Here is a 19,377-nt window from a genome sequence, read left to right as displayed (position 1 = left end):
TTCTTTTCATCATCAGGAAAACTAAAGAAAAAGGAAAATGGAATGAAATGGAATGAGAAGTAGGAAGTCCTCCTGCTTTTGGTGTATTGTACTGTTCTGCTTTTATGAATCCCAAGTAGGACAGGAAGTTGGTTATTTATTTTGCGAACTCTCCCTGTATTAGAACTTGATAAGTTTTCTTAGGCCATTTGATTTGACAGTCTCATAAAACATTTTAAACAAGTAGTATAGCAGGCACATGGTGCGATAGAAACAGCTTTAGCCTCAGAACTGTCTTGAGTTTGGTTGTGGCTGTGCTGTTGATTTACTGTGACATCTGAAGAGAAAGACCAAACTTCTCAGTTCTTCAGTTTTCCTAACTCCGTTGTCCTTTAGGGCATATGCAGATCAGGTCAGGATTGGGAGAAGCAGTAGAAGCTTATCAATGACTAGATCATAGTTCTTGGCACTATTTCAGTGAATACTAAGTATTTTTCCTAAGTCACTGAATCTTTCTAGGCAATAATGCACTTTCATTATCAATATCTTTGCATATGGCTGAAGGAACATCTGCATACATTTATTTATTTTGGCTATTATGGTGGTGTATGCGTGGATAGACAAATACAGACTCAGTGATTTTTATCAACAGCCAGTAAATCTTTGAATAACTATGTTGCTCACCTTGGGCAGAGAAGACATTATATCCTCATATACAGGGAACTGAAGTGAGTTCCCATCTGAAATCATCATCACAGTAGATAATGTTTATGAAACAGTTTGTATTCGTCAAAGCCCATCACAGATACCATTTCATTTAGTATTAGTCACATTGGAAACTGGCTGGGCATGTGTTATTATTACCAATTTTTGGAAGGCGTAATTGAAGTGTAGGGGGATTGTCCACAGTTATGTAGTTAACAAAATGATAGAAATGAGACCTATGTCTGGGTTGTTTTCTCCCAAACTTAATTCACTTTTACTATAATGTACTGCCTTCCATATTGATTTAATTATTTCATCAGAACAAAGGCATTTTTACAAGAAGTCCATAGTAATATGGAAATTGTTCTGGTTAGAGATGATTTTGTGACAGCGAGCACAGAGCCACTCAAACAATAGAAGTATTATAAGCATACAAAACTCACTGAATGCTACTTCAGGCTGTCAGACAATTCTTTCAGGACTTAAACATTCATATAAGCTCATGTTTGTTTGCCTGTCTTATTTGAATTTATATGATATCTTATTTCTTCTTTTTTTCTGTCCATATGCTCTATCCTTTAGCTTTTTCTCTCTGTAACCTGGCTTTCTTGCTTTTTCTCATTGCATCTTTGCTTCCCCACATTGAGCCAACTCAACATTGCCTTTCAGTTCTCGCTTATGGTAACTTGAATGTTTTGTACTCTCAGACCTTATGTGCCTATCCCTACTCAATCAGCAGGGTTAGCTGTTTTCCTTAGACTGGGAAGAAGGGCAGCTGAGCTGTGGTTAAGAGTGTGTGTTCTAAAGCAGAGTGCCTGGATTCCAATTCTGCCTAGGTTCTCTTCCCTTAATAAATGTGTTCTTGGGGAAATTATTTGGCTTTATGTGTAAAATGGGGACAATAAAAGCATGTATTTCCTACGGTTGTTGTGGGGAATGAATGAACGTACGAAGTACTTATAACAGTGTCTAATAAGTAGTAAATACTCAATGCATATTACCTCGTGTTGTTAAAGAGGTCTGGCCAAGTAAACAATGATTGTCAGGTTTGGTGCAAAGATGGTTTTTTAACTAAGAGAAGTTAGAAGATTACAGGAAGATGACGTGTTATGATAAATAACTTGCTTATTAACTTTATAGTATTAATTGAGTACCTGCTGTGTAAGAGGCACTGATCTAAGCCCTATGGATAAATAAGTGAACAGCAACAAGAACAACAACAAAAGAGGTCCTTGCTTACATTCTAGTGGCAGAAAACAGTAAATACTAAGCAAAGTAAATAGTAAATCATTTAGTATGATAGAAGGAGGTAAATGCATTGAAGAGAAAAAAGAATCTGGGCTAAGGGAATCAGGAGTCTGGGTAGAGGTCCAAGTTTGTTTTTAATAAAAAGAGAAGCATCTTTTTATTGACATATCATTGGTACCATATTGAAATGATGGTGACATATTGAAGGGCAAACAGCATTCTTGGCAGAAATTAGAGCAAAGATCTGGAGGTATTAAGTTACTGGTTAGTTCAGGGAATAGTAAGGAAGCTAGGATAAAGCTAGAGTGGAGTGAGAAAGGGGAAGTGACTCAGGAGATTAGATCACAGGTGCCAGGGGTGTGTGGTAGGCCACTGTCAAGTTTTAAACTTTTATTTTGAGTGAAGTGGGAAGCTACTGCAGGAATTTGATGAATGATACTATGTGACATATTTCAAAGGAATAACATTGACTGTGGTTTTGAGAATAAACTGTTGGGTGTAAACAGGGAGACCAGTTGGGAAGCTGTGACACTAATTCAGGGAGATTTGATGGCAGCATGGATGGTAGCTGTGGAGATGGTAACAGGTGATTAGATTTGGAGTGCAGAGTCAGCATGTTTTCTTAATGACTATATGTGAAGGGAGAGAGAAGGAAGGAAGTTGAAGGTAACTCCAGGATGTTTTGATTTGAGCCGCTAGAAGGTTGTATATACCATGCACTGTGATGGCAAAAACTTTAGATAGAGCTAGGTTTAGGGTGGAGGAGATTGGGAATTTAGTTTTGGACATATTTAATATGTAGTGTTTTTTCATATACATTTTGTGATTTTGAGTAAGCAGTTGTATATGTGAGTTTGGAGTTTGAAAAAGAGGTTTGGCCTGGAGATAAAAATTGGGGGAATACAAATAATACTTATAACTACCTGTTTAGATAATATCACTAAGGGAATTTGTAAAGCTGGAGAAGAGAAGTTGAAGGACTGAGCCCTTGGGCATTCCATTATTAAGGAGTCAGGAGAAAAGAGGAATTCACAAAGGAGACTGGGAAGGAGCCACTAGAGAACTAGGAAAAAAACAAAACAAAACAAAATAGGAATAATAACAAGAGTATTGTGTCTCAGAAGCCAAGTGAAGAAAGTATATCAAGAAGGAGGGAGTGGTCAGCTTGACAAATACTGATGATAGATCAGGTAAGATAAAGATTAAGAATTACTGTGAGACTGGGACACCTGGATGGCTCAGCGGTTGAGCATCTGCCTTTGGCTCTGGGCATGATCCTGGTGTCCTGGGATCGAGTCCCATGTTGGGCTCCCTGCAAGGAGCCTGCTTCTCCCTCTGCCTATGTCTCTGCCTCTCTGTGTCTTTCATGAATACATAAAATCTTTTTTTTTTTTTTTTTTAAGAATTACTATGGGACTTATCAAGTTGGAGTACATTGGTGACCTCAATAAGATCATTTTTAATAGAACGAAGATAGGAGACTCCTGATGGAATAGGTTTAAAAGAGAGTGGATCCTGTACGGAAGAATTTCAAATACTTTATGTAGATAGTACCCTCTCAAGGAGGTGGAGCTTAGCTCCCACTCCTTGGATGTAGGTTGTATTTATGACTTGCATCTAACAAGTAGAGTATGGAAGGAGGGAAAAAATTCATAATGAAGAAACTTGCCACATGCTACCTTGGTCAGGTGATCAAGGTTAACATAATCATTGGTAAGTGATATTTGGTTGCACGTACCTTTGATATGATGATAAGGCATCTCTGATCTTCCAAATTTCACTGTAACCATGAGAAATAAATTAAACAAACCCAAACTGAAGGACATTCTACAAAATACCAGTGCTCCTTAAAATTGTTAAGGTCATCAGAAACAAGGAAAGTCTGAGAAACTGTCACAGACCAGAGGAGGCTAAGGAGACTTGACAACTAAATGTAATGTGGGATCTTAGAAGAGATCCTGAAAACGGTGAAGAACATTAGGGAGAAACTTGTGAAATCTGAATAAAGTGTGTTGCTCAATTAATAGTAATACACCAATGCTGGTTCCTTACTTGTGACAAATATACCATGGTAATGTATGATGTTAACAATAGGAGGAACTAGATGTGGCGTATTTGGGCTTTCTTTGCAACTATTTTGTAATATAAAACAGATATTTTAAAATAAAATAATATAAAACCATTTTAAAATCGTTTACTTAAACAATTTAATTGGAGACAGCAAGTAGAAGACAACTGTTTCAGAGGTAATTTTGTTACAAAGGTAAGCAAGAAAATGAGGGAGTTGACAGGGGAAGTACATTAAGAACAAATTTTTTATTTTTTTAATAGAAGTAACAGCATGTTATTTCTGATGAGAGTGATGCAATAGAAAGCAAAAAGTGATAGAAGTGATAGAAGAGAAAAAGGGAAATCTTTGGAGTAATGTCCTTGAGGAGGAGAGAGACTTTAGAATCTAATGCACAAGCAAAGGAATTGGCTTTAGGTGGTGTAAAGTTCATCTTTGGGTAACAGATGAGACTCAGATTATGTGGATGCAGATGGTGGTGGCTGGGCATATGTTATGGTGGCAGACTTCAAACACTGTTTTCTCAGTGAAAGATCTTCAGCTGAAAGTAGAGTTCCAGAACAAATGTTGGTGTTGAAGCAGAGAGAAAGTATATCTGGAGGTATGGAAAAGAGATTTGGTTGGTACTCGATGTGGTTATTTTGCAGCATTAAGTGCCCACTTTGGCTAGTGCATAGGAATTAAAGTGAGACTGGTCAGAATGGTTGTATATTTTCTTAAGCCATATTTAGCTGGAGATATAATAAATCCATATCAATAACAGTTTTCAGGAATTTGGTATGTATTATACTCAATACTTTATTATTTATATTAGTATTTATATTTAGTAATTTGTAATATCAATTATTTCTTTAGTATGACATTGATGTTGTTATCTCAATTTTAAGATGATGAAAGATAGTAACTGCGTAAGGCCATATACAACCAGTAAGTAGTTTGGAAATAAGATTTGAGATAAGTTTTGAAATACAAAATTTTCTTTAAAAATAAGATTTGGAGTAAAGGTTTGAAATTTCTTTTGTTCTAAGCCTTTGCTCTTTCACTGCATTAATTTGCAAAACAGTATCATAGAGATAAAGGAAACAAACCACCAGTTTATTCATCTCAGAATATCATAGATTAGTTAAGCTTGAAACAAAATTTTAAGATGAATCAAAAACATCTTACATTATTATGAAGAATGAATTGATAAAAAGACTTAAGATATAAACTGGATTTAAAAATATATTTATTATAGATGATAGAAATAATACACCTTCACTTTATGTTTCCACTCATATGTCATTTCCTTAAGGAGGCCTTCCTTGACCACCCTATCTGAGACCTACCATCACTGTGTAACTCCTTATTTCACTTCTATTCCCAGTGCTTATTATTACTTAACATTATGCTATATGTTCGTAAGTGTATGTGTTTACTCTAATCTCCACAAGGCCAGGGACTTTTGTCTTGTGTATAATTGTGTACAACTGTATTCTCATTCCTTGGCACATAGGAGTTCCTAATGGATGAAAGAGAGAGAAAGAAAAAAGAAAAGTAGAGAGGCAGGCTCTTAGGGTAAAGTGAAAGAAATTAAGACTTCCTATTAGGGGCACCTGGGTGGCTTAGTCCATGAAGCATTTCTGCCTTCAGCTTGGGTTGTGGTCTCAGGGTCCTGGGATCGAGCCCCGCATCAGGCTCCCTGCTCAGTGGGGAGCCTGCTTCTCCCCTTCCCTCTGCTGCTCCCCCTGCTTGTGTTCTCTCTCTCTCTCTCTGTGTCAAATAAACAAATAAAATCTTTAAAAAAAGAGTTCTTATTAGTGATACCATATTGAATATTTATGTATCTATTTTATTATAATAGTGCCCCAAGAGACCTGAATAAATAACCAATGCTTTCTTTTGAATATAATGTAGATTGATGGCAACATGTCTCTATCCTGTGTTATTTATCTCCCATATAACAGTGTTTACCATCCCCTGTTGTTAACAGTAGTAATGTTGCTAATATTATGTTAAAACATTTTATAATGAAGTCTTGTCAAATATAAGCCTTGTACTAGACCTTTGAATTTGGACCAGTAATTCCAAGTACTTCAGTATTTTTAGGTGTTTACTTTGGAAATGGTAAAAATGAGGAGTTGACCTAGCTTTTTGTATCTTTGCTGGGGTGAAATGGAGAAAAATTCCTTGAAATCTTAGGGAGAGCTTATTTTTGTGAATGAGAACAAACACTGCTATTTAGTTCTTTATCTTGTGAATCCAACAGTGGAAAAGCATTGGCAGTGTGGAGAGGGACTGTGACTTCTCATTTTCTTGCTTTAGGTTAGTACTTTTGGAACTTTAGCATCCTGAATTCTCTGCTTTGGAAAACAAGATAAGGTAACAGGTGACTTCCACAGTCTACTCTGCTTTCCATTAGATTCTCTCTGCTACTGGGAATGAGAGACAGAAAAATTTTCTGCTTCTTAATGGTTTTTAACCTTAGTAACTCCTGTCATTTAATTGTGAGAGGTGGTTGTTTGCTTTAGTGTTCTCTCTCTCTCTCTCTCTCTCTCTCTCTTTTTGGACTCCTCACAGAACTCTACTTTATACCTAATCTGATGCTAATACCATGTCTTTGGAACAATGTTAAGGACAGTTCGGATTGCTGTGGTGATATATTTTTGTAAGAGAGTGGGAAGTGGGGATTAAAAATATCAAAGGAGCTCAAAACTCTGATGGAAGCTGATATCTGAAATTGCTTCATTGTATCCTTAAGTTCAGAATTACCCCCACAGTATCTGGCTTCACATTTGTAAATGCCCTTGTAAGGATTTTGGTTTTCTGTCATTCAGGAGTAGAGATCACTTAGACCTCATTAACAGACATTATTCCCTTTGAAAATGACATGGTATCTAATGTAATCCTAGAGGGTTTTAATAATCTATTCTATGCTCAGCAATGAAACATTTCAAAAGTGACTGACAGCCAATTGATGTAATTCATGGTGATCTTTTGTGTTGACAGATCTTTAAAAAGTCAAGGGAAATTACTACTGTACCTAGTGAAGCCGCCTCCTTTTTTTTTTTAAACTGTCAATATCCTGCAAAACAGGACAATTTTCTCTTTGACTGCCACTGTTTTTTATTTCAATAACATGACATGATTCCTCCTTATTATTAGGATTTCTTTTGATAGATAGAATGTGTTCCCTATAGGTAATGCTGACTTTAAAATAGAAATTCTTCAGTTCTCCAAATTAACTCCCTTACTTTTCTGATTTATATATCAAGACAACCTTGCCAGTAGCCACCTTCCTGAGGAAGAAGAGTGATTTAATTTAGACAATTTAAATTTTTAAAATGACTTTAGTCTTTCTCTGAGGGAGAAACATGTTGAAAGAAAGAGGGTGATGAATTGCTTATTTTGGTAGGTGTTTTTTCCTAGAGCACTCTACAGTTAAAAGTGTGATGTTTTGGGTAGTTTTATAGAAAGAGATAGTGTCTGTGTCCAAAACTCAGAGTCTTTAAATGAAGGGAAGGGGCTTAGTGAGGAATATGAAATTGTCTGATGAGTTGTGGGGAATAGTACAGAGATCTGATCCCTTTGTTGCCCTAACTTTTCATTTTTTTTGGAACTGCATCTCTGGGTCTCTGCCCTTTGCCCTCACGTTCCAAAAGCAGACATTTTCCCCCAGTTTCCAGCTGATCCTTGGGGAGTAGAAAGTACCTTTCTCCTTAGTCCAATCTATTACTAAAGCATTGTTATGATTTAATATGTATTTTTTTCAGAATGAACACTGTACGTTAGCCCTGTGCTGGTTTGCTGTTGGGGAGAGACGAATGTACTTTCTGATTACAATCCTATTAACATTTTTGTTTAATATTCAGCAGTATAATACAATGACTGCTACTAAAGTGTAATTCCAACTTTTAAACATTTTTTAATTGTAAAATGTGTATTACCCCCCACCTTTATCTTCAGTTTCAACTTCTCTTTGTGTCATCTATCCACTCACCCCCCATTCCTTCTCTCACTGGACTAGAGGAACAACTAAGTTCACCTATAGCCTTACATACCCAAACTCCCCCTGTCTGCCACAACCCCCCCACCACACACATTCCTGTGGAAATAAAAAGTTAAAGATGTAGGAAAGAGAAACAAACAAACAAACAAAAAAAGGTTTTATTCCATTTTCTCTTCATATTTCTTTTAGACTCTGGGAAATATGAATAGTTTTCATAGTTGAAATAAGTAGTAGGTGCCCCTTTTTTAAAAAAATTTAAATTAATTTTTTTCATGGAGAGGTCTAGTTGATGGCAGACCCAGAATCTGATATTTCAGTCTTATGTACATAAGCGTGCAGCACTCCAGGGCTGCCATTTTATGCTTATGCTAAAAGGCATTGTCAGAAGTCATTTCAGTGAGTCCATAATTTGAAGGTAGAAGACTTGGATTGAGTCCAAATTCCATTTAGGTTCTGTGGTCTAGAGAAAATCATTTCATTCTTGTTTCTGTTTAGTAAAATAGAAGCAATAATTATGCCCAGCTTAACTTAGTTTTCCAGGTTCCTGGGAAGACAATGTAAGAAAATGAATTGTGAACTACTTTGTAAACTTTAATTCTATCCTGACAATAAGAGTCATTCTTTCTCATCCTCCCCTCAAAGTTATTTATAGATGACTTTTTATCATACCAGTACTATGGTTTTTAAGAATCTTTCTTGTTAGAAAAGGAAAATAATATTAACGAAAGGATATTTAATCCTCAAAATAACTGTGTGAGTAGAAATTATTACTAAGAAATTATTACTAACAGTTTACAGATAAAGAAACAGAGAAATTAAGAAACTTTTTCTGGATTAATAATTTGTAAATAGTTGATTTGCTGGTTTTTCTGACTGTAATGCCCACATTATTTCTTCTGTAAGCTAATATAGTTTGTTAATATCCTGTAGTCTATTTGCCGTTTATTATGCCTAATTTTGAAACTTCTTGCCATTTTCTTGTTCTTTCGCGGGGGGGGGGGATATTTATTTCATTCATTTGGCAATTATTTGTTGCCATGCTCTGTGCTAAACACTAGCAGTCTTCGTTCTTAGTCTCTTAAACAGAAGAAGACATCTGTTTAAAATAGAGAGACAAGTGCTCTTCTCCTAGGGGGAATGCAAGATGCTTTGGGAGTCAGGGAAGGCTTCTTAGAGGAATTACAACCTAAGCCCATGCTCTAACAAACCCTTTGTAGACTACAAAAGGCCCCTACCATATTTTGCCTTTTGTTTTTTCCTCTACCAGCAGATTGATACTGAGCCATTTGTTTTCGGGTAAATAGTCAAATGACTCTTACATGTGCTTGTTATTTTCTAGCTTGTCCAGATTATTATCAATACAACACACTTGGAGAAATCCTGTAAGTACTTGGAAGAATTCATCACCAACATCACTAATGTGCTTCCAGAGACAGTCCACACCACCAAGCTCTATGGCACCACAACTTTTAAGGTGAGAGGGCCCTATGGCCTCTGGTGTGCATAGTCTGGGGCATTCTACCTAAAATAGCTTTGTTTCTCCCAAGATGCATACTAGTGTGATTCATAACATGGTTTTGAGAATAAGGGCTTATGATTTCCTTAAAAAAACAAATATCAATGCTAATTTCTAGATGTTTAAACTTAAAAATTTCTACAAGTCTGTCCACTAAATATTCCTTGTATTTTGTACTTGAAAATGGCTATTTCCTCAGTTGGGCCTCGTCTTAATCACGAAGTCTAAAGTATTCTCTTAATCTTAGGATTTTTATTTATTTGTTCATGAGAGACACAGAAAAAGAGGCAAAGACATAGGCAGAGGGAAAAGCAGGCTCCTTGCAGGGAGCACAATGTGGAACTCTATCGCTAGACCCACAGGATCACGCCCTGAGCCAAAGGCAAACGCTCAACCACTGAGCCACCCAGGTGCCCCAAATTTTTAAAATTAGCTGTTCTTGCTTCTTTGTGTCCTGTGTCCAGTTTTTTTCACCTTACTTTTTAGTGAGGCATTTCTGTCCCTTTCTATTGTAGACAGGAATTTTATAATCATTTCACAAGGCCCCACCACTAGTTTTGATCTAGATTTTGATCAAACGGGAAAAATGACACTATTGTAGAGCAAAAGACAGAGAGTTTTTGGAGAGTAAATGAATGAATGAGTGAATTTATTTATTTATTTTACTTTTTTAAAAATTTAATTGGTCAATCTATAGTATAACACCCATGCTCATCCCATCAAGTGCCCTTCTTAGTGCCTGTCACCTAGTTACCCTATCCCCCCACCCACTTCTTCAGCAACCCAACAAATGTTGGAGAAGATGTGGAGAAAGGGGAACCCTCTTGCACTGTTGGTGGATATGCAAATTGGTACAGCCACTCTGGAAAACAGTGTGGAGAGTCCTCAAGAAGTTAAAAGTAGAGCTACCCTACCCCCCAGCAATTGCACTACTGGGTATTTACCCCAAAGATACAGATGTAGTGAAATGCTGGGACACTTGCACCCCAAAGTTCATAGCAGCAATGTCCACAATAGCCAAACTGTGGAAGGAGCCACGATGTCCTTTGACAGATGAATTGATAAAGAAGGTGTGGTTTATGTACACAATGGAACATTACTCAGCCATGAGAAAGGATGAATACCCACCATTTGCTTCAACATGGATGGAACTGGAGGGTGTTATGCTGAATGAATCAAGGTAATGCTGGCCTCATAAAATGAGTTTGAAAGTTTTCCCTCCTCTTTTGTTCTTTGAAACAGCTTTAATAGAATAGGTATTATTTCTTCTTTAAACATTTGGTAGAATTCCCCTGAGAAGCCATCTGGCCCTGGACTTTTGTGTTGGGAGGTTTTTGATGACTGCTTCAATTTCCTCACTGGTTATTGGCTTGTTCAGGTTTTCTATTTCTTCTTGTTCCAGTTTTGGTAATTTGTGGAATTCCAGAAGAAATGCATCCATTTCTTCTAGATTACCTAATTTGTTGGCATATAGTTTTCCTCATAGTACTTTCTTTTTTAAAGATTTTTAAAATTTACTTATTCACGAGAGACAGAAAGAGAGAGAGAGAGGCAGAGACACAGGCAGAGGTAGAAGCAGGATCCACGCAAGGAGCCTGATGTGGGACTCGATCCTGGGATTCCAAAGGCAGATGCTGAACCGCTGAGTCACCCAGGCGTCCCTCATAGTATGTTTTTAAAATCGTTTGTGTTTCCTTGGTATTGGTTGTGATCTCTACTCCATTTATTAATTTGAGTCTTTCCCTTTCTTTTTAATAAGGCTGGCTAGGGTTTATCTATCTTCTTAATTCTTCTTAGAACCAGCCCCTGGTTTTGATCTGTTCTACAGTTCTTCTGGTCTCTATTTCATTGAGTTCTGCTCTAATCTTTATTATATCTCTTCTTTTTGGTTTAGGCTTTATTTGCTGTTCTTTCTCCAGTTCCTTTAGGTGCAGGGTTAGCTTGTGTATTTGAGGTTTTTCTGATTTTTTTGGCGACTTGTATTGTATTTTCCTTTTAGGACCACTTTTGCTGTATCCCAAAGGTTTTGAATGGTTGTATTTTCATTTTCATTTGTTTCCATGAATCTTTTTAATTCTTCTCTAATTTCCTGGTTGACCCATTCATCTTTTAGTAGGATGCTCTTTAACCTCCATATGTATGAATTTCTTCCAAATTTCTTCTTGTGATTGAGTTGTAGTTTCAAAGCACTGTGGTCTGAAAATATGCAGGGGACAATCCCAATCTTTTGGTATTGGTTGAGACCTGATTTGTGACCCAGTATGTGGTCTATTCTGGAGAAAGTTCCATGTGCACTTGAGAAGAATGTGTATTCAGTTGCATTAGGATAGAAAGTTCTGTATATATCTGTGTAATCTGTTTGGTCCAGTGTATCCTTCAAGGTCCTTGTTTCTTTGGTGATGTTCTGCTTAGAAGATCTGTCATTTGCTGAAAGTGCCATGTGAAGTCTCCTACTATTAGTGTATTATTATCTAAATATCTCTTTACTTTGGTTATTAATGGATTGATATATTTGGCAGCTCCCACATTAAGGGCATAAATATTCATGATGTTAGGTCTTCTTGTTGGCTAGACCCTTTAAGTGTGATATAGTGTCCCTCTTCATCTCTTACTACAGTCTTTGATATAAGCCTTAATTCATCTGATATGAGGATTGCTACCCCAGCTTTCTTTTGAGGACCATTTGAATGATAAATTGTTCTCCACCCTTTCATTTGTAGGCTGGAAGTGTCCTTAGATCAAAATGAATCTCTTATAGACAGCATATAGATGGGTCTTGCTTTTTTATCCAGTCTGATACCCTGTGTCCTTTGATGGGATTGTTGAGTCCTTTTATGTTCAGAGTAACTATTGAAAGATATGAATTTAGTGTCATTGTATTACCTATACAGTCTTTGTTTTTGTGGATTGTTTCTTTGGGCTCCCTCTTTCTTTTACAGAGTCCCCCTTAATATTTCTCACAGAGCCAATTTTTGTGGTCACATATTCTTTTGGTTTCTGCCTATCCTGGAAGATCTTTATCTCTCTTTCTATTCTGAATGACAGCCTTGCTGGATAAAATATTCTTAGCTGCATGTTCTTCTCATTTAGTACCCTGTATATATCATGCCAACCCTTTCTGGCCTGCCAGGTCTCTGTGGAGAGGTCTGCTGTTAATCTGATATTTCTCCCCATATAAGTTAAGAATCTCTTGTCTCTCACTGCTTTAAAAATTTTCTCTTTATCTTTGCAATTTGCAAGTTTCACTATTAAATGTCGAGGTGTTGAGTGTTTTTATTGATTTTTTGGGGGAGAGATTCTCTTTATGTCTTGGATCTGAATGTCTGTTTCCTTCCCCAGATTAGGGAAGTCCTCAGCTATGATTTGTTCAAATATACTCTGTGGTCCTCTCTCTCTCTCAGCCTCTTCTGGAATCCCAATTAAATGTATATTGTTCCTTCTCAAGCTATCATTTATTTCCCTAAGCCTTTCCTCCTGTTTTTCCTCCCTCCTGGGCTCTTGTTTTTCTCTTTTTTACCCAGCTTCCTTCCTTTCCATCAACTTGCCTTCTATGTCACTCACTCTCTCTTCCACCTCATTAACCCTAGCAGTTAGAGCATCCAGTTTGGATTGCATCTCAGTTAAATTATTTTTCATTCGGCCTGATTAGATTTCAATTCTGCAGTAACAAAGTCTCTAGAGTCCTTTATGCTTTTTTCCAGAGCCACCAGTAACTTTATAATTGTACTTCTGAATTGAATTTCTGATATCATATTTAAATCCACATTCTGTAACTCTGTGTCAGAGAGTATTGCTTCTGGTTCTTTCTTTTGTGGTGAATTCTTCCTTCTAGTCATTTTGTCAGTGCAGACTGGCTGTATGAACAGGCTGAATCAAAAATATCAACTATGACCTAAGTAGAATACACCCTAGATGATTTGGAAGAGGTCAGAGACCAGAAAATAAAAAGAACAGAACAAAATAAAAGGACCACTAAAATGAAAAAAAAAAAAATTAAAATAAAGACATAAAAACAAAAAACCAAAAACAAAGCAGAAAAAATGAAAGAAAAGAAAAATAAAGGGAGGGGATGCTGGTGGTGAGGAAGTGGTAGTGAACCTCTCTTGGTTCTGAGCATATTTTGTTCTGTATGTTAGAAGATGCCCAATCCTAAATTTATATAAGTCAACAATACTTATATAAGTCCCACATTGACCACAGTAACATAAACAAGATAAAAGAAGGGAGCAGAATGGGAAGGAAGAGAGAATATTATCTCACAGAATGAATCAACATGGTATTCCACTTGGTTCTGGGTATATTTTGGTTGTGTGTTAGAAGGTACTAACTTCCACAACTATAAAACAAAATATGACTGAGAAAACAAAAAACAAAAACCCATATCTCACATATCTACCAAAATTAAATTGAATGCGTTGAAGGGAATCCAGAAGTGAAAAATATATCTAAGACATGTAACTGTAGAAATATGAAAGTCAAAAAGGAAAAAAACTTAAAAACTAAGAGTTGGTAAAATATTGAAGTTAAGGTGGGAAAAGAGAAAAAACATTGGAAATTTGCAGCCTGATATCAAAAGGAGTTGTAAAAAAACAAATAAATAAAGGACCCTCTAGTTCTATTATCCCTCAGTCCTGGAGCTTTCCAATACTGCTTGTACACTAAACTTGCTCTTCTCCTTTCTTCCAGCTGATCTTCTGGGGGAGGGGTCTGCTGTGCTGATTCTCAGACGTCTGTGCCTGGGGGAGGTGCCCCGACCCCGCCAGGTGCTGGGCTCAGTGTGAGCTGTTTATTCTGTGAGGCCTTTGTTCCCTGGCGGCCCTGCCTCTCCCAGGCACAAGGTGGAACAAAGAAAAAAACATGGCGACGGCCAGATTTCCAGCTCTGGAGTCAGCTAGCTCCCCGCGAATACCTATCTGCAGTCTCCCAATCCACACTGGCCTAGATGCTCCTGAGGGCAGGCACAGGTGCACTGATTTGCACAGCTTGCAGGGCACCCAACAGCAGGAAAGTTCTCACTTTCCTGTGCCCTCCCTGCTTCTACCTGTCCCAGAGGGAACAGAGGATAGCCGACTTTATCTGCCTCAGAGCCTTTGGATCCAGGGCCCTGTGCCACTGGATTCGTGCTCCCGGGGACTGCCTGTCTCGAAGTGAACAAGGTACAGACATCTCAGTTCGTTGCCAGGCTCTAGGGTAAAGGGCCCTTTGGAACTGGCCCGTGTAACCCGGGCGGCCTTCTCCACAATGCCCCAAGGGCTGCGGTGCTCCAGCCCTTTACTGGGATCACACCAAGGTTTGTGATGAGCTTTCCCCTCCGGCGCCATCTTATAGTGACTCGGGGAATGTTGATGCCTCACAGCCCCTCCTTTGATTCTGCCCAATTTCCCTGCTAAGCACTTTTCTGTCAGGGAAAAACTCAGGCATGGATTTTTAAAGTTCCTGCTTGTCCAGGGCTGGGCTTTTGTACCCCAGAGCCTTTCACTGCTCCACTTTAGCCCTGCTAGTCAGGGTTCTCCTCACCACTTTATTTCTATTTTATTTTTTTCGCCTTCCTATCTTGTTAGAAGCAAAAACTCTTCTCTCTGTAGCATTCCAGCTCTTCTCTCTTTACATCTCAGGTCAAATTAGTAGATGTTCAGGATGTTTTGAAAGTTATCTAGGTAAGTTTGTGGGACCAGATGAGTTGAGGACTCCTACTCCTATGCCATCTTGCCAGTCTCCCTTGTAAATGACTTAATTAAAAGAGCCTTAAGTAACTCCTTTGTAATGCCATGTTAGCTTTAGATAAATATTAAGCAGAAAGAGTAATAGGGTAACATCTTATCCACTAAAATGATTACTAACCTGTATGTTTTGACTTTTTATTATTTGATTGTTTTAGTTTTGAATAAGGTCTGTTTCATCCTTTTGTAATCTAGAGGTTGATATTAATTAGATATAAAGTTGTAGAGTTGAAATCATGATTTATGTCCACTAGTGTCTACTTTTTCCTATCATTTTTATCATCTTTCCCTATTTATTGGCACTTCCTTTGAAAGGAGATTTAAAACCAGAAATCAAATTTGATTCATAACTGCTAATCATATTTTATGAGATAAAAACTGTTAGTAAGATCTCCTTTTTCTTTTATAAGAAAAGAAATGAGAAAGAACCTCAGTAGCCAAAGCAATCTTCAGAAAGAAGAAGAAAGCTAGAAGTATCACACTTCCTGATTTCAAATTCTATTATAAAGCTATAGTAATCTAAAAAATATGGTATTAGCAAAAATACGTATGCACATCAATAGAACAGAACAGAGAGCCAGAAATAAACCCATGCATATATGGTCACATAATTTACAACAAAGGTGTATGCACAAGAGTACACAATGTGTAAAGAATAATCTCTTCAATAAATGGATAGTCGCATGTAAAAGAATGAAACTGGACCCCCATTTTTATACCATAAACAAAAATCAACTCAAAATCAACTAAAGATTTGAATGTAAGATCTGAATTATAAAACTTCTGTAAGAAAAAACATGGTGTGTTTGGGCACCTGGGTGGCTCAGTGGTTGAGCTTCTGCCTTTGGCTCAGGTCATGATCTCAGGGTCCTAGGATCAAGTCCTGCATCAGCTTTCCCACAGGGAGCCTGCTTCTCCCTTTGCCTATGTCTCAGCCTCTTTCTCTCTCCCTGTGTCCTTCATGAATAAATAAATAAAATCTTAAAAAAAAAAAAGAACACATGGTGAGTAAATTCCTTGACACTGGTCTTGGCATTGATTTTTAAATTTAGTACCAAAGCAACAGTAAATGTAAATGGGACTACATTAATCTAAAAAGCTTCTGCACAGTAACAGAAACCCAACCAAACACAAGAGCAACTGATGGAATGAGAGAAAATATTTCCAAATCTCATAAGGGGTTAATATCCAAAATATATAAATTACTCATATAACTCAATAGCAAAAACACAAATAATCCAACTAAACCAGAGCAGAGGAACTGAATAGACATTTTTTTTCTAAAGAAGACATACAAATGGCCAACAGGTACATGAAAAAATATTTACAACACTAATCATCAAGGACGTGCAAATCAAAACCACAATGAAATACTACCTCATACCTGTTAGAACAGCTATTATCAAAAAGACAAGAAGGAACAAATTCTTGCAAAGACAGAGAGAAAAGAGAACCCTTGTGTGCTGTCGATGGGCATGTAAATTGGTACAGTCTCTATGGAAGATAGTATGGAGATTACTCAAGCAATTAAAAGTAGAACTGTATGATCCAGCAATCCACTTCTGGGTGTATATCTAAAGAAATAAAAATCATTATCTTGAAGAGATATCTATACTTCCATGTTTATTGCAGCATTATGCACAATAGCCAAGATATGCAAACAATGTAAGTGTTTATCAACAGATGAATGGATAAAGGAAATGTATATATACATAGTGGAATATTGTTAAACCAAGAAAATAAGGAAATTCTGCCATTTGTCGCAATATAGATGGACTTTGAGGGTATTATGTGAAATAAACCAGATAGAGGACAAATGCTGCATGATATCATTTATATGTGGAATCTTTAAAAAAAAAAAGTCAAGAAACAGAGAGGAGAGTGGTTGCCAGGGTCTGGAGGGTGGGGAAAATAGAAATTGGTAAAGGGGTACAAACTTTCAGCTATCCAATGAGTAAGATTTGAGGATCTAATGTAAAACATGGTAGCTATAGTTGATAATACTGTATTGTATAATTGCAATTTTCTAAGAGAATATAACTTAAGTGTTCTCATAAAAAATGTAAATGTGCAAGGTAATGAATTTTAATACCTAGGTGATGAGAATCCTTTCATAGTGTGTGTGTGTGTGTGTGTGTGTGTGTGTATGTATATAAATCACCAAAATGCACATTTTAAATATAATTTTATTTTCAATATACCTCAATAAAGCTGAAAAAATGAGATGTTCACAAATATTCTTTATGTACATATGTGATTAGGTCAGCTGCTAGATGAGTTACACATTCATGATGTCACCATGGATTATTTGTTTAAATTACCTAAAAAAAATTTATTAAACATTATGTTATATTGGTACCATTAGTTGAAAATTTCTAATAGTGTCTCATTCCATTAATATTGAAACTCTTATAGTGAAGAAAAGATTTGTCTACTAAAGAAGATCCATGAATGAGCATGATAAGAGCTTTAAGAACTTTAGCATTACCTTAGACAGTAATAGGAATTATAATTCCTATAAAATCTTAGCAGTTTTGTGGAGCACAGGCAATAATTTTGTCAAAAATATTTCTGCTTGATTTGCTATGGAAGCCAAAACTTCTCCAGGAAAGCACATGTGGGCAGGGCTATGGTTTAATGTTCACCAGAGAAGAGGGAGTTAGGGAGTTAAAATGTGAGGTTCATTTATACTTGTCTCATATGGGGAATATATATAGTATGTATTGCTACTCTTCCCTTAACCCACCGCAATTTTCTTATTTCAAGGGCTTTTCAAATTATGGTCAGAAATCCTCCCTAAGGATGGCTTGTGTAATTTGTTGTTCCTCCAGCATTAAAATTGCTGAGGGAAAATTAAAGGCAGACAGGAAGCCATAGGAGTTGAGCAGCCAGTTAAATACTTAGTAAAGGAGAAGTTCTGGAGACCACTAAAGGTCATGTTGACAAGTGCTTATTGGAAACACTGATTGCTTAAAACACATTGAAAGTTTATTTTTACCAGGACTGTTTCAGACCAACTACCCCAGAACTCAGTATAAACATGGCAATTATAACAGCTACATGTTGTGTATTTTCCTAAGCTACTGTTTCCAGAAAACTTTCCTTTGCAGATGGAAACCTTTATGCTGAAAAAGGGGCAAAAATAATCAGAAGGTCTTCAAGGTATTTTCCTGCAGAACTGCCTCTTGTTTCTTCATTATGTGACATAATGAAGCTGGCATTATTAGCTTTCCTTGTTCATAAGAATTTCCTTACTCTTACAAAATAGGATGAGGTTATTTATTAACCTGCTCCCTCACAAATACTGTTTGTGTACCTACTATGCAACAATCTCATAGGTTCTTGGGTAGAGAGAGAAAACATACTTATTCCTTGGATTTAGAATTTATACCTATAGGGAGGACAGGCACTGTAACTTTTATAGAGACCTTTGTGAAAAGTACTAGAATATTACAATAAATACATTCAATCCCTCGACAATTCTACAAATTTGTATGAAGCATCTACTACATACCAGGCAATTTATGGGTATGAACTGAATAAACAAGTCTCCTGACTTTACAGAGTTTATATTGTTCTGTGGATGATAGATGATAAACAAACAAAAATATCTCATTTAATCTCAGGTAATGACAAGAACTAAGAAGAAAAATAAATGACCTGAATGAAATGAGGAATAACATAATTTGGATTTCTGATAGATAAACATTCCATTCAGAGGTACCAGTACAATAGTAGATATTGGTATGTTCAAGGAAAAACAGGAGGTTCAGTTTGGCAGTGATGTATCTATCATTGGAGGTAGAAGTGGTAAGAAATGAGATAGTCAGGAATATGATATTTTCTGGATTTGTAGGCCACAGTTAATACTTTGGTTTTTATTCTGAATTGAAATGGGAGGCCATTAGAAAATTACAAGTGGTGGTGACAATCTGATTTATATATTAATGGGTACCCTGGTTGCTGTGTGGAAAACATATGCTGTAGGTCAGTGAGGGTGGAAGAAGAGGCGTTGTTAATTTGGACTTTATTGCAGTACTCTAGGTAAGAGATGATGCTTTTTGGATGACTGTGATAGGATGATGACAGTGGTAAGAAATATTTTTGAAGGTGAAGTTGGCAAGTTTTACTGCTAAATTAGGGATGAGGTTAT

The 19,377-nt window shown here is 36.8% G+C and overlaps 1 protein-coding gene across 12 annotated transcripts in view; it reads left to right on the top strand.

Moving 5' to 3' along the window:
* Positions 1-19,377, top strand: part of EXOC6B (exocyst complex component 6B) — a 615,377-nt gene that overhangs the window by 336,765 nt on the left and 259,235 nt on the right. For all 12 annotated transcript variants that reach the window (XR_012004238.1, XR_012004237.1, XR_012004239.1 and 9 more), the window contains one exon: positions 9,328-9,462. Coding sequence is in view for 8 of the 12 variants with exons in the window: in XM_072769830.1 (XP_072625931.1) it covers positions 9,328-9,462 (135 nt within the window). In the remaining 4 variants the exon portion in view is untranslated. The remainder of the gene's footprint in view (positions 1-9,327; positions 9,463-19,377) is intronic.

The sequence above is a fragment of the Canis lupus genome, chromosome 12 (assembly GCF_048164855.1).
Source record: "Canis lupus baileyi chromosome 12, mCanLup2.hap1, whole genome shotgun sequence".
Lineage (NCBI taxonomy): Eukaryota > Metazoa > Chordata > Mammalia > Carnivora > Canidae > Canis > Canis lupus.
The sequence above is the reverse complement of the archived record's forward strand: the minus strand, read 5'-3'. Positions and strand labels throughout refer to the sequence as shown.